Source organism: Bubalus kerabau, chromosome 1 (assembly GCF_029407905.1).
Source record: "Bubalus kerabau isolate K-KA32 ecotype Philippines breed swamp buffalo chromosome 1, PCC_UOA_SB_1v2, whole genome shotgun sequence".
Taxonomy (NCBI): Eukaryota; Metazoa; Chordata; class Mammalia; order Artiodactyla; family Bovidae; genus Bubalus; species Bubalus kerabau.
In genome coordinates this window covers 174,456,356-174,470,571 of record NC_073624.1, presented here as the reverse complement: position 1 = coordinate 174,470,571, position 14,216 = coordinate 174,456,356, and the positions used below count along the sequence as shown (strand labels likewise).

Below are 14,216 nucleotides of genomic sequence, written 5' to 3'. Positions count from 1 at the left end.
GTGTGAAGTTGGGGGATACACAGTTCAGTCCATAACGGAAGAGGGGTACAGCCTCCCACCCCCACAGCTGTCAACGTTCATCCAGTCCCGTTTCCTCCCAGGCCGTTCAGTCCTCCCCACTGGGTGAGTTGAAGCAAATTCCAGGCATTGTCTCGTTTTCTCTGTGACAAGGAAACAAATTTCTAAATACCACATATAGTCAACATTCAAGAAATGAACTTTTAAAAAAGATTTATTTATTTGTTATTTTATTTTTATTTGGCTGCACCAGGTCTCAGTTTCAGTTTGTGGGATCTAGTTCCTTTAGCAGGGGTCAAACCTGGGCACCTTGCATTGGGAGCGTGGAGTCTTAGCCACTGGACCACCAGGGCAGTCCCAGGAAATGAATGTCTTTGAGGCAGGGACATGCCCATAGGTGCTCAGGAAACATTGGTTTGTCTTAGCAGAGGATGGCCAAAGGCCTGCCAAGAGGCCTTGGTTTTTGGAGGGAGTTGGCTTAGCTGGTAGCTACACCAAAGTGTTTCTTCCACAGCTGGTATACACAGTAGTTGCTAAGAAGCATCATTTAAAAAAAACAAACAAGAACCAGCAGAGGTATGGAGTGGGCACACAGAATTGTTTCTTTCTAGAGTTGAGGTGGGCTTCCATCTATGGGGTTGCACAGAGTCGGACACGACTGAGGCGACTTAGCAGCAGCAGCAGCAGAGTTGAGGTATGCAGTAGGTATCAAATAAATGACTCCTGCAACAACTTGGATACAAACAGTGAATTCTCCAGAAATTTATGTATTTAAAAATATTTTTAAAAAGACTTTTATTTACTTATTTTTGGCTGTGCTGGCTCTTGGTTGCTGCGTGGGCTTTGCTCTAGTTGCGGCGAGCGGAGGCTCCTCTCTAGTTATGCTGCTCAAGCTTCTTCTTGTGGCGGCTCCTCCTGTTGCGGAGCACAGGTTCTAGGGCTCACGGCTTCAGGAGCTGCGGTTCCCGGGCTCTAGAGCACAGGCTCAATAGTTGTGGCGCCTGGGGTTAGTTGCTTCATGTCATGTGGGATCTTCCTGGACCAGGGATCAAACCTGTGTCTCCCGCACTGGCAGGCAGATTCTTTACCTCTGAGCCACCAGGGAAGCCCCTATTTATTTGTTTCTCATTTTATTTATTTTTGGTTGTACCATGTGGTATGCACAATCTCAGCGCCCAGACCAGGGACTGAACCCATGCCCTCTGCCCTTGGGGGCACAGAGTTTTAACCACTGGGCCACTGGGGAAGTCCTGCAGATATTTATTTTTAAATGGGCAGGCGTACCCAGGAGGTGCATGAAAACATGACTTTATAAAGCTGATGCATGTGATTTTTATCACTTAAAATATTTATATATTTAAACTTGCAAGAGAACAGGAACAGCAGCGTACATGATAGGTGTGTGAGTTTTAAACAACTGGTGCACCCATGAGGGTCACAAATATTTCTGTATAAAGCAAGTGCTAAAGACATGTTCACTTCACAGTAGGTGCTTGCACAATATTTAATTTGTTAAAAATAATGGCTGTAGGTACAAAAATATGCTGCAGCTCTCCTGCTAGGAGGTGTTCAGGAAATGTTTTATTGCCCAGTGGGGAAATGCCATGATTCTCAGGAACTTAATTTTTGCACAGCAAAGTATACAGTAGGTGCTCAACGGTAATACCCGATGCACCCAGAAGATGCACAGAGATGTTTGCCAAATTTGTAATGTTCCCCAAGAACCTCTGTTTCTTTCAGTAATGTAATCAGGCATAGGACGTGTGTTCCGACCCTTGGTGGGGTTGGGCTACCTTGGATGGGACAAAGTTCGTGATGGGGGGTGGCAGGAGCAGCCAAGTACCCCCCAGCCCTGAGCGCCCCACCCACTTGCCCACAGCCTGCTCATCACCTCGCTTGGCCACATCAAGCTCACTGACTTCGGCCTGTCTAAGATTGGGCTCATGAGTATGGCCACCAACCTCTACGAAGGCCACATCGAGAAAGACACCCGGGAGTTCGTGGACAAGCAGGTGGGCAGCCTCCCCCTGCCCAAAGCCCAGCCCCGGGCTGTGGGGAGACTCTGCAGCAGAAAGGCGTATGTAAACCCTTCCCTTGATTCTCCCCACCCTTCCTTCCCCGACTGGGAGCCGCCCTCAGTTTCCCTGTCCCACCCGGCCCAGGTATGCGGGACGCCTGAGTACATCGCCCCCGAGGTGATCTTCCGCCAGGGCTACGGGAAGCCAGTGGACTGGTGGGCCATGGGCGTCGTCCTCTATGAATTCCTGGTGGGCTGTGTGCCCTTCTTCGGCGATACCCCCGAGGAACTCTTTGGCCAGGTGGTCAGTGGTGCGTTCCCCATCCCCGTGGCCCAGGTTTCATCCCTGTGTCAGGGAGGGGAGCAGCCCCACCTGTGGATAGATTGGGCACCTTTGGCATGCCGGGCCCTGGCTGAGCACTGGAGATACAGCCAAGGGCAAGATGGACAGTAAGGGAGATAAATAAGCAAACTATGGAGGGACTTTCCTTGTGGTCCAGTGGTTAAGACTCCACCTTCCTGTGCGGGGCTAGGGGTGGGGGGTTCGATGCCTCTTGGGGAACCAAGATCCCGAATGCCCCCCTTGTGTGGCCAAAAAAAACCAAACAAACTATAGAACAATCAGAGGCAAAAATGCAGAGGAAGAAAAGAAGCAGGAAGAAGGGAGGGCGTGGGGTGGCAGGTGGAGGAGCCCAAACGGGCTCCTCTGTCCATGGGATTTTCCCAGGCAAGAATACTGGAGTAGGTTGCCGTTTCCTCCTCCAGGAGCTCTTCCCAACCCAGGGATTGAACCTAAGTCTCCTGGGTCTTCTGCATGGCAGTGCAGGGAAGCCCCAGGTGTGGGGTAGAGGAGCTGTATTAAAAGAGTCACAGAGAATGACACTGGGGTGACATGTGAGCAGAGTTTTAAAGGAGCAAGAGATGGAGGAAAGGAAGGTGCTCAAGGCAGAGAGTGTGGCCAGAGCAAAGGCTGTGAGGGACCAAAGCTGGAATGCTGAAGGAGCAGAGCAGGCTGATGGCTTGGAGTGCAGAAAGCAGAAGGGCTAGGAGATGCTAGGAAGCACTAGCCCGGCTTCCTCACTCCCTCCTCTCACTTCAGACGAGATCATGTGGCCAGAGGGAGAGGAGGCCCTCCCAGCTGATGCCCAGGACCTCATCACCAGGCTGCTCCGACAGAGCCCATTGGACCGCCTGGGCACTGGTATGTTGGTGTGGGTGGGCCAGAGGCTGGAGTAAGCATGAGCTCTATTTGAGAGGCTGCATAGAGGAAGGGGACTTGAAGCTGGCGTTTTGAAGGATGCGTATGAGCTCACTAGGAACTTGCATAAGACTGAAAGTAGCTGGGTCTAGTGCAGACATGGGGCACTGAGGCTGTGTATAGGAGCCCGCCAGGTCACCATGGGCTGTGTCCTAAGGTCTCTAAGGACCAGCGCAGTGGGTCCCACTGTCCAAGTTTCCCCAGCCACCAAAATGGTGATAAGAGGATTATTTAATACTGATGCAGCCACCCAGTATGTGGCCACTACGGATCACTTTCAGGATGAAACTTGGCCACTGGAGAGGACCACGAGCACTGAGGTTGGGGAACGGGATACATTTGTGCAGTCGACTCTGCTCGTTGGGGTAGAAACATGTGGACAGGGGCCCCGGAAGGAATCTCTCCTGAGGTCCTGGGGTTTCTCCGGGTGTTGGGATCTCAGAATCCAGCCGAGGGAAGATCAGGGCCTAGGTTTTAGCCCTACCTTGGTTCCCCTCCGGGCTCTTAAACGACTGCTGTTTTCCCTTCCCATCTTTGTGGCTCTGCGCTGGCCAAGTTTGGGTTCATAACTGGCCTAGGGGGTCGTGGGGGGTGGGGCCCAGCAGGGCTCAGCCGGCCTTATCTGCAGGAGGCACCCACGAGGTGAAGCAGCACCCCTTCTTCTGGACGCTGGACTGGGCCGGGCTTCTGCGACACAAGGCCGAGTTTGTGCCGCAGCTGGAAGCGGAGGACGACACCAGCTACTTCGACAGTAAGTGGGGGCCCAGGAGACGGGCTGTGCTGTCCCGTACTCTCCTAGGGCAGCAAGGGGTCTCTGCCAGGGTCCCCATCCCAGCTTGGTGCCTCACACTGGGCCTGGAGCTTCTGACTTGCTGAGCTTTTCAGGACTCTGGGTATGTGTGTGCTGGCTGCCCCACCCCACACACCCCCACACCCCCCCCACCCCCGCTAGGATTTCCTTTGCATCTGAGCTCAGGTACTGCAGCACCCCCTCATGTTGCAGGAGGGGACACCAAGCTACTTAGGGTGGAAGACCCTTTTCTGGGATCCCGCATCAGGTTCAGCCTCCTGAATCTCAGTCCTGACCAGGCATGGAACCTTGCCTGTCACACAGGAGGGTGGGCTGCCTCACTCAGCTTGGGTGGAGGTGCTCCCCTCAAGCACTTCAGATGGGCTCAGAGAAATCTCCCTCTTCCTACGTGGGGCTCTGGCCAATCCCAGAGTAAATGCTCTTGGCTTCCAGCGCCTCCTCCAGAACTGGATGTGTGACCTTGAGCATGTCAGAGGTCCTCTGTGAACATCTGTTTCCTTTTCTGTAAAATGAGGAACATCCTTTATGTTTGAGCTGTGCAGTGTTACCTAGCCCTAGGGGACCCATCTCAAGAGTGAGGAAACTGAGACAGGAATTCCCATCCACGGCCCCACAACTTTTAGGGACACACCTGGGATTTATTCCCAGACACTAAATCTGCCAGGGGTTCCCTGGTGGCTCACAGGTAGAAAATCCACCTGCCAATTCAGGAGACGTGGGTTTGATCCCTGAGTCGGGAAGATCCCTTGGAGGAGGGCACACAAACCCTTCCAATATTCTTGCCTGGGAAATCCCACGGACAGAGCAGCCTGGCAGGCTACAGTCCGTGGGGTCGCAAAGAGTCGGACATGAATGAGCAACTAAACAGCAGCTGAATCTGCCACCCAAGCCTCCTCTGCCCTTAAACATACCAGGCATAGTCCCGCCTCAGTGCCTGTGCTCTGATGGTGTCTCCCCACCCGGGAGCCCTTCCCACATCACCCCTATGTCCACCTCCGGGGATCAGGTGGGCAATGCCTTTCCCTCCTGCAGCCCGCTCGGAACGTTACCGCCACCTGGGCTCTGAAGATGACGAGACTAACGATGAGGAGTCATCCACAGAGATCCCCCAGTTCTCGTCGTGTTCCCACCGCTTCAGCAAGGTAAGCCCGGGACCCTGGGTGTAGCTGGCACTCAGGAAACAGGGCAAGGTGTTTGTTTGGGGTTGTTTTGTTTCTTTGGGCTGTGTCAGGCCTTAGTTGCGGCATGTGGAATATTCACTGCAACCTGTGGGCTTCATCTCTAGTTGAGGCGCACGGGCTCAGCAGCTCACGGGCTTAGTTGCCCTGAGGCATATGGAAGCTTAGTTCCCCGTCTGGGGAATCAAACCCATGCCCCCTGCATTGCGAGGGGATTCTTAACCACTGGACCATCAGGGGAGTCCCTGTTTGGGTTTTTGGTTGTTTTTTTTTAATTTTTGTTTTCATTGTGGTGAAATATATATAACATAAAATATACTATTTTAACTTTTTTAAACTGTACAGTCCAGTGACATTTAGTACATTCACAGTGTTGTGCAACCATCACAACATTTATCTGGTTCCAGAACATTCCATCATGCCCAGAGAGCAACTTTGTACCTGTGGGTAGCCACTCCTTATTTCCCCCTCCTGTCTCCCCTTCCCTCACCCCTGCTTTCTGTTTCTATGCATTTACCTGTTCTGGACATATCACATACATGATGTATGTATGTGATACATGTCATGTATCACCCAGTCCAGCGTCCAGAAGAAGGGGTGCTGCTTCACCTCGTGGGTGCCTCCTGCAGACAAGGCCGGCTGAGCCCTGCTGATCCCCACCCTCCACAACCCCCTGGGCCAATTATGAGCCCAAACTTGGCTAGCACAGAACCACAGAGATAGGAGGGGAAAACCAGCCATTGATTAAGAGCCTGGAGGGGAACCAAGCTAGGGCTAGAACCTAGGCCCTAATCTTCCCTCGTCTGGATTCTGAGATCCCAACATGCGGAGAAACCCCAGCACCTCAGGAGAGATTCCTTCCGGGGCCCCTTTCCATGTTTCTACTCCATACACTCTGTGGGCTTTCGTGTCTGGCTTCTTCTTCTTCTTTTTAATATTTATTTATTTGGCTGTGTGGGCTCTTAGTTGCAGCACGTGGGATCTAGTTCCCTGACCAGGGATCAAATCCGGGCCCCCTGCATTGGGAGCTCAGAGTCTTAGCCACTGGACCACCAGCCAAGTCCCTGGCCTTTTTTTTTTTTTGACTTCCCTGCATGGCTTGTAGGATCTTAGATCTCTGACCAGGGATTGAACCCAGCAGCAATGAGCACTCGGAGTCCTAACCACTGAATCACTAGGGAAGTCCCTGTTTCTGGCTTCTTAGGGCTGATCTACGTGACAGCGTGTCAGTACTTCACTCCTAGTTATGGCTGAGTAATATTCCACTGTGCGACTGGGCCACAGTTTTGTTTATCCACTCATCAGTTGATGAACCATTTTGCTTTTTTCCACTTTGGGGCAATTGTGAATAGACCTGCTATGCTGGGTGTTACTTTATAGCATCATTAGCTTCACTCAAGTTCCTTCCTTTGTTTATAATTGGATCAAAAAACCTGCACAGGGACTTCCCTGGCGGCCCAGCGGTTAAGACTCCAAGCTTCCACTGCAGGGGGCATGGGTTCAATCCCTGGTGGGGGAACTAAGAGCCTGCATGCCGTGCAGCATGACCTAAAAAACCCCCAAACCTGCACTGCTTATGGGCCTGGGCCCCACGCATGGGAAACGCCAGCCGGGGCCCCTTGGTAACCAGGCCTGTCAGAGCCTCAGTCTCTCCATCTGTACAGTAGGGTAAAGACACTGTGTCTTTAAAGAAGTGGTGAGAAAGGATTTGAGGAAATGACTCAGAAGCGTCAGGCATGTCGGAAGCACTCAATTGAGCCATCCCCCAGGGATGCGGTTGTTGTGACTGTTATTTTTAATTGCTTCCCAGGTCTATAGCAGTTCTGAGTTCCTGGCCGCCCAGCCCACCCCAACCTTCGCTGAACGGAGCTTCAGTGAGGACCGGGAGGAAGGGTGGGAACGCAGCAACGAGGGGGACTATGGGCGCCGGCTGAGCACCACTGAGATCCGGTAGGTGGGCTGGGGAGTGGAGCCTGCTGGGAGGTGGAGCCACCAAGCCTAACATTGGAAAGAGCTGCCCAGTGGCCCAGTAGAAAAGGGCCAAACATACTGGCCAGCCTATCAGACCCCTGCCAACCTGGCCTGTATCATCACTCCCTTTGGATTTGCATTCCTAACCATACTAAAGGTAAAAGCAGCCATACACCATCATGCTTCTAGGCTTTTGCTTGTTTCCTCTGCCCAGAATGCCCTTTGCTCATGCTCACGAAGTCTCATTCATCTGTCAAAGTCCAGACTCAACACAAATAATCAGTGTCTGTTTGAGGAGGGGCATTGGAAGCTGGGTTTTAAAAGATGAATAGGAGTTCTCTGGGCAGTCACAGAGGATGGAGCAGGCACAGGGAGCTCACTTTGTCTTTACAGATTACCTCTGACTCTAGGCTGAGGGTTAAGATGCAGCCACTAGAGGAGACTGGGTGCTCTGGGGTGAGGGCACCGGGCAAGTGTGACACAGGCTGTTCCCCACTACAGGCTGAGACCCTGCACATCTTCTGGTTCATCTGGCCACTCATCCTCCTCCCAGCCTGAGCGGGGCCCTAGCCCATCTCTCCTGAACACCATCAGCCTGGACACGATGCCCAAGTTTGCCTTCTCATCAGAGGATGAGGGAGCTGGCCCCGGTCCTGTGGGCCCCAAAAGGCCTATCTTCATTCTAGGGGAGCCCGATGCTCCCCCAGAAGCCACCCCAGTGATACCCAAGCCCTCCAGCCTTTCTGGTAGGTAGAATCCAGGATGGGAGCAGTAGTCTTATGGCAAATCTCCCACAGGAGGGACTATTTAAGCTGGGTTTTGAAGGATGAGTAGGAGTTCTCTAGAGAGAACATTCACTTGTCTAACAAAGGCCTCAGTCTAGGGATGTTACCCTCAGCTTCAGTGGATCAGGACAGGAGAGAGGAATTGAACTGGGGAGGTCTGAGAGTGGGAGTAAGGATCTAACTGGAATGAGGGGGAGGCTTCGTGAAGGAGGGGACCTGAAGAATGGAGCTTCCTAGGGAGAGCAGTGCAGGAAGGGTGTGCAAGAAAAGGGAACAGCCTGTGTAACAGCCAGGAGACTGGACTGTGTGCATGCCGACCAGGAAGGAAGGGGCTTTGCCTTCTGAGGGCAGAAGGGCCACATGGTAAGCTGGAGGGTGGGGCAGACTAACCCCCGACCCTGTTGTCCCTCAGCTGACACCGCCGCCCTCAGCCACGCGCGCCTACGGAGCAACAGCACCGGTGCACGGCACTCCACGCCACGGGCCCTGGACACTGGCCGGGGCCGCCGCCTCGGGAGCCAGAGAGACTCTGCCCCCGAGAAATGCAGGACCTCCCCCAGCGGAGGCCGCGTGCCCAAGTCAGCCTCCGTGTCCGCCCTGTCGCTCATCATCACAGCAGGTAACACCCATGGCCCAGCCTTGTCTTGGCGTGCCTGCCCACGTCCATTTTTAACCACAGGGTGGAGGCCGTTTTGGCCCGTGGTAGCTGGCAGGGGTCCTTCCAGGTGATGTGGGGGCTGCTGTTTACGGCTGAGTCCAGGAGAGGGGAAGCAGCAGGGGGAGGGGACTGGCATTCTTGGCAGTGGGCACTGCATGTGCCAAGACTCGAAGGGGCGGGGGAAGGTGTCTGGGGGCATTGAAGCAGCAGCAAAGCAGCCAGAGTGATCAGTATGGGAACTTCCCTGGTGGTCCAGTGATTAAGACTCTGTGCTCCCACTAGAGGGGGCATGGTTCGATCCCTGGTCAGGGAACTAAGATCCTACAGGCTTCGTGGTGTGGTCAAAAAACAAAAACATGAAACAGCCATCAGTGTGCAGGGGGAGGGGAAGGTGCCTTGTGAGGGGCCCCCCAAGGCAGTGAATCCTCCCTGAACCTTGTCCCTGCAGATGATGGCAGCGGTGGCCCCCTCATGAGCCCCCTATCCCCACGCTCACTGTCCTCTAACCCATCGTCCCGCGACTCCTCTCCAAGCCGAGACCCTTCCCCCGTGTGTGGCAGCCTGCGGCCCCCCATCGTCATCCACAGCTCGGGCAAGAAGTACGGCTTCAACCTGCGGGCAATCCGCGTCTACATGGGCGACAGTGACGTCTACACTGTGCACCACGTGGTGTGGGTAAGTTGGCCCCGGGATGGGCAGGAACAGCCGGACCTGGTTGGAGTCCGGCTCTGCCCTGGTGTGGGGCTTTCCTTGCAGATCTGCGTTTGTTAGTCTGGGAAAGCTGGGAAACCAGGCAGAGTGGAAGCATCAGCTTGCTGGGGGCCCGAGGCTGACTCAGCTGGGCTGGGGTCTCTGTCTGTGGGGCCCAGACCACTGACCGTCTGCCCTCCGTGCCCCGCTACCCCAACCCCAGAGTGTGGAGGAAGGAAGCCCTGCCCAGGAGGCGGGTCTGCGAGCTGGGGACCTGATCACCCACATCAATGGGGAGTCCGTCCTGGGATTGGTGCACATGGATGTCGTGGAGCTGTTGCTGAAGGTGCAGCCCTCTTCCCCCCTACTCCCACCACCCACCCCGGCCTACCCATAGGGCTCTGAGCCCCCACCCCTGGTCCATCCTCAAAGTACCCTGATCTCCCCGCGCTGCTCCTGTAACCCCCGTCCCCTCCCCTTTGTCTCAGCTGCCGATTCCATGTAGTTCTCTCCCTCCAACCACAGCATTCCACTTGGGCCCTGCATTCCTCCTCCCCTCTGCTTCTTTCTTCTCTTTTTCTTCCTTCTTTTTTATTTTTTTGGCCAAGTGGCATGCGGCATCTTAGTTCCCTGAACAGGGATCAAACACGCACCCCGTGCAGTGGAATTGCAAGTCCTAATAACTGGACAGCCAGGAAAGTCCCAGCTTCCTTCTTTAGCCCTCTTATATCACCCCTCATAGCCACTCCTCCAGGAAGCCCCCTGGGGCCCCACTCCTGACCTTCCCTCTGGCCCACCTTGACCCTGTGGGGGTGGTATCTGGGCCATCTTTGCCTCCTGCCTCCTCGAGGGCTGAGGCCCAGGGGAGGAAAGGTGGGCACAAGTGAGGAGGCAGGCCACTGGGTGGATAGCTCCTGGGACCAGTGGGTGAGTCGATGGCTCATTGGATGGATGGACAGATGGCACACATCCATCTTTGGCCCAGTGAGTGGGGAGGCCATTAGTTGAGAAATGGGTGGTTAGGATCCAGGGCTTTTGATGGACGAGTAGGTGGGTGGAGGTCTCACAGGCTAGGAGGCACAGTGACGACCCCTCGCCATCCTTCCTGCAGAGTGGCAACAAGATCGCCCTTCGGACCACAGCACTGGAGAACACGTCCATCAAGGTGGGCCCCGCGCGGAAGAACGTGACCAAGGGCCGCATGGCGCGCAGGAGCAAGCGGAGCCGAAGGCGGGAGACACAGGACCGGTGAGCGGCGGGCCGGCCCCCGTGGAGGGTTGATGCAGGACGCGTGGCATGGTTGTGCAGCCCCGGCCACTGGGGGGGCGGGACTTGTAGAGAATCTGGGTTTCTAACCCCTAGGCGGAAATCGCTCTTCAAGAAGATCTCAAAACAGTCGTCCGTGCTGCACACCAGCCGCAGCTTCTCCTCCGGCCTCCACCAGTCCCTGTCATCCAGCGAAAGCCTCCCAGGCTCCCCCACCCACAGCCTGTCCCCCAGCCCCACCACACCGTGCCGCAGCCCGGCTCCCGATGCCCCAGCAGGTGGGTGCACCCCCCAGAACCATCCTGGGAAGAAGGACCACATGGGGCTGCAGTGGTTGGCCCAGGGAGGCGGGGCGAACAGAGTTGGAAGGATGAAGTGACATGATGAATGACTGCCTCAAAGGCAGCCTGGGGTGGGCAGGGCAGGTGTGAGGGCAGGGAAGGGCGTGTCCAGCAGAAGGGAACATCACAAGCAATGGGCGTCTAGACAAGAGGGATGCGGAAGCTAGAGGGAGGCTAGGCAGAGGGGATTGGGGGAATGGATCAAGCCAAAGAGCTGGGCTTAAATTGGGGCGGGGGGCAATAGGGATCCACAGAGAGTGAGTGAGCCAGAGAAGATATGGAAGGATAGTTCTAGAGCAAGAAAGGATGGTCCCCCTGAGGTTCCCCAGTCTGTGAGAGACAGCCAGAGATGGACACCCCTGTTTCCACTAGGTTAGCATCAGTCTAGAGGGAGAGAGAGACAGGCTGAGGCAGTCCACAGAGGAAGGAAGGCATCCTAGAGGAGAGCCACAGAGCTGCTCTCCCAGGAAGCCCTCCCTGCCTTCTGAGGGCCCCACTGCTGTCTCTCCCTCTAGCCTTCCCTGACCTCAAGAGGCTGGGGGTATCTATGCCATCGTTGCCCTTCTTAGACCAGACATCCTCTGAGGCTGAGGCCTAGGGGTGGAGAGTGGGTACAGGCAGAGGCAGGGCCCTTATTGGATAACTTCCTGAACCAGTGGGTAGATGGCTCATGGGATGGACAGATGGACAGTGGACAGGTACCTTTGGCCGAATGATTTGGTGGGACATTTAGATAAGAAGTGGGTGAAAAGGTGCTAGAGCTTTGATGGTTGAATAGGAGTTTACCAGATCTAAGCCAAAGGAAGAGCCCGTGCAGACAAAGGGAAAACCAGGCCTGATAGGTGACCACATGCCTGGAAATGATATGGGCTTTGCAGTCAGTCCCAGGGCCCACCTCGAGGCTGGGACATTGAGACTGGTGGCCTGACCCTCCGCTGTCACCCACAGACACAGCGTCTCCACCCAGTATATCCCCAAGCTCCAGCAGCCCTGCATCTCCAGCTGCCGCTGGCCACACCCGCCCCAGCTCCCTGCATGGCCTGGCCGCCAAGCTCGGGCCACCTCGCCCCAAAGCCGGCCGCCGCAAGTCCACCAGCAGCATCCCACCCTCCCCACTGGCCTGCCCACCTGTGCCTGCGCCCCCACCCCGCTCACCCTCACCCCTGCCAGGGCATCCGCCTGTGCCTGCCCGATCCCCAAGGCTGCGCCGAGGCCAGTCAGCTGACAAGCTGGGTACAGGTGAGCGACTGGACGGGGATCTGGGGCGCCGCAGCCGTGGGCCGGACTCTGAGCTGGTGATCATGCGACGGCTGCATCTGTCTGAGCGCCGAGACTCCTTCAAGAAGCAGGAGGCCGTGCAGGAGGTGAGCTTTGACGAGCCACTGGAAGAAGCCACTGGGCCACCCACCTTGGTGCCGCAAATTGCCGTGGAGGGTGCTGAGGCTGTGTCAGGAACCCTCGGACCCTCTGGGAAAGACTAATCTACCTGGCCTCCCCCTGGCCTGGCAGTCAATGCATTTTCTGTGGAATGTGTTTTCCATAAACTGACACCTGGATGGAGACTGAGCCACCAGCCTTTGACATCTGAAAGAAGAGAGGTCATCGCAGTTCTTGCCAGAAGGTGTAGACAGTGCCTCCTTCATGTTCTGGAGCTGGTCGATCTGGGGCCCGTAGGGGCAGGAATGGGAGACTAGGGTGGCATTGTAAATAGCAGCAAATCCCTGCAACTAATTTATTACTTTTTATAAGCGATAGTCAGACTGAGTCGCCACCCTTAAGGCGGCTGCCCGGGTCTTGCCCCAGGCACCTGGGACCCATTTGTAAACCCTGCCCCCCTGGGCTGAGAAGGAAGCACTTTGGACAAGTCAACGCGTGTTCATGTTTTATGGTTTTTCTGTTCTTTTAAAGTTTTTTTGTGTATTGTGTTACTTGACCCATCCCTGACTTAAGACCCATACATTTGAAGGGATGCAGCCTAGCTTATCAGTCCAGGCCCAGTTTGGATGACTTGGCGAGTCTGTAAACAATTCCCCTCCACCACAAAACGAAGTAATTCTGATGATGGACTGGATTCTGCAGGCCACTTCCCACCATCATGGCCTCCATCTCCAGGCCAGCCTTGCTAGAATCTGCCTCCAGTTCTATAGGCTTAGGGGTTGTGGGAACTGGGGCTTTGATGTATGAGTAGAAGTTCACCAAATACAGACAGAGGAGTCATGCACTTCACACTGATGCCCCAGGAGGCAGAGGCCTCAAAGGGCACTGCCAGGGTAGGGGAAGAATGTCCACCCTGGACAAGATTGTTTTGTATTTGATGCCTACCAGGGTGAGAACTTGACCATGATGTGTCTGAAACACCCCCTGGGAAGTGCCCTCTATATGTCAGAGCCTTGCTGGGATGAAATCCGAATAAGAAAATCCAACTGGGGGTCAGTGAGGCCCAAGTTGCAATCTTGGCTTCACTGGCTCTGGGAAAATGGCTTCCCCACTCTGTGCCTCAGTTTCCTTGTGTTTACAAAACTAATACTAATGACTATTTATTAAGTACCTACTGTATGCCAAGCGCTTTTACTTGTGGCTTCTCCCTCAGTCAGCCTTGAGAAGGCTAGGGGTGGTGGTGTCCTCCCCATAACTAAGGCCTGGCAAGGGGCACAGACATGCCCCACGCTTTCCTGGTAAGAGTCATGCAGCCAGCCCCTGTCCTGGGCATTGTCAAGGGAGCTGTGGAGAATCTGTTGTCAGATACAGCAGACTCCAACTCCAACCCTCTCCCCTGAAATGCTGTGTGACCCACCGGGCATCTCAGAGCCTCCATTTCCCATTGGGAGATGGCTAACGTAATGGCTGTGTCCCACATGATAAGGGCACTTTCCAGGCTCTGCAGCCCACTCTGCGTTCCTTCCGGAGACACCCACACAGCACTGCCTGGTGTTGGAGCTAGATCAAGGCTGTGCATGATTTTTGCTCCCGCCTTCCATCCTGGAGCTGACAGTGAATAAAAGCTCACATTTACAAAGAGGAGGTCCGATGTCTGGATTTCTGAGGGGCTGAGAAAAGGGTAAGGGAAGAGTGGGGTGGGGTTGGGATGAAAATAGACCCTTGGCTCAAAGTCACCTGAAGTGGGTTTTGAAGGCTGCTGGGAGTTCACCATTGAGATCCTTCTTGATGCCTTCTCTGATCCAGGGCTCCTGCTACCCTCTCCCGGTTGAGTACCTATCATGGG

At 54.9% G+C, this 14,216-nt stretch overlaps 1 protein-coding gene across 2 annotated transcripts in view; it reads left to right on the top strand.

The window, feature by feature from the left end:
* The window catches only part of MAST3 (microtubule associated serine/threonine kinase 3), a 32,563-nt gene extending 18,551 nt beyond the window's left edge, over positions 1–14,012 (top strand). For both annotated transcript variants that reach the window (XM_055541471.1, XM_055541462.1), the window contains 13 exons: positions 1,898–2,030; positions 2,181–2,346; positions 3,135–3,236; positions 3,922–4,044; positions 5,137–5,246; positions 7,093–7,232; positions 7,755–7,999; positions 8,451–8,657; positions 9,145–9,371; positions 9,610–9,732; positions 10,498–10,634; positions 10,749–10,930; positions 11,942–14,012. In XM_055541471.1, coding sequence (XP_055397446.1) covers positions 1,898–2,030; positions 2,181–2,346; positions 3,135–3,236; positions 3,922–4,044; positions 5,137–5,246; positions 7,093–7,232; positions 7,755–7,999; positions 8,451–8,657; positions 9,145–9,371; positions 9,610–9,732; positions 10,498–10,634; positions 10,749–10,930; positions 11,942–12,474 — 2,428 coding nt within the window. In that variant the 3' untranslated portion in view covers positions 12,475–14,012. The remainder of the gene's footprint in view (positions 1–1,897; positions 2,031–2,180; positions 2,347–3,134; positions 3,237–3,921; positions 4,045–5,136; positions 5,247–7,092; positions 7,233–7,754; positions 8,000–8,450; positions 8,658–9,144; positions 9,372–9,609; positions 9,733–10,497; positions 10,635–10,748; positions 10,931–11,941) is intronic.
* The last annotated feature ends 204 nt before the right edge of the window (positions 14,013–14,216 follow it).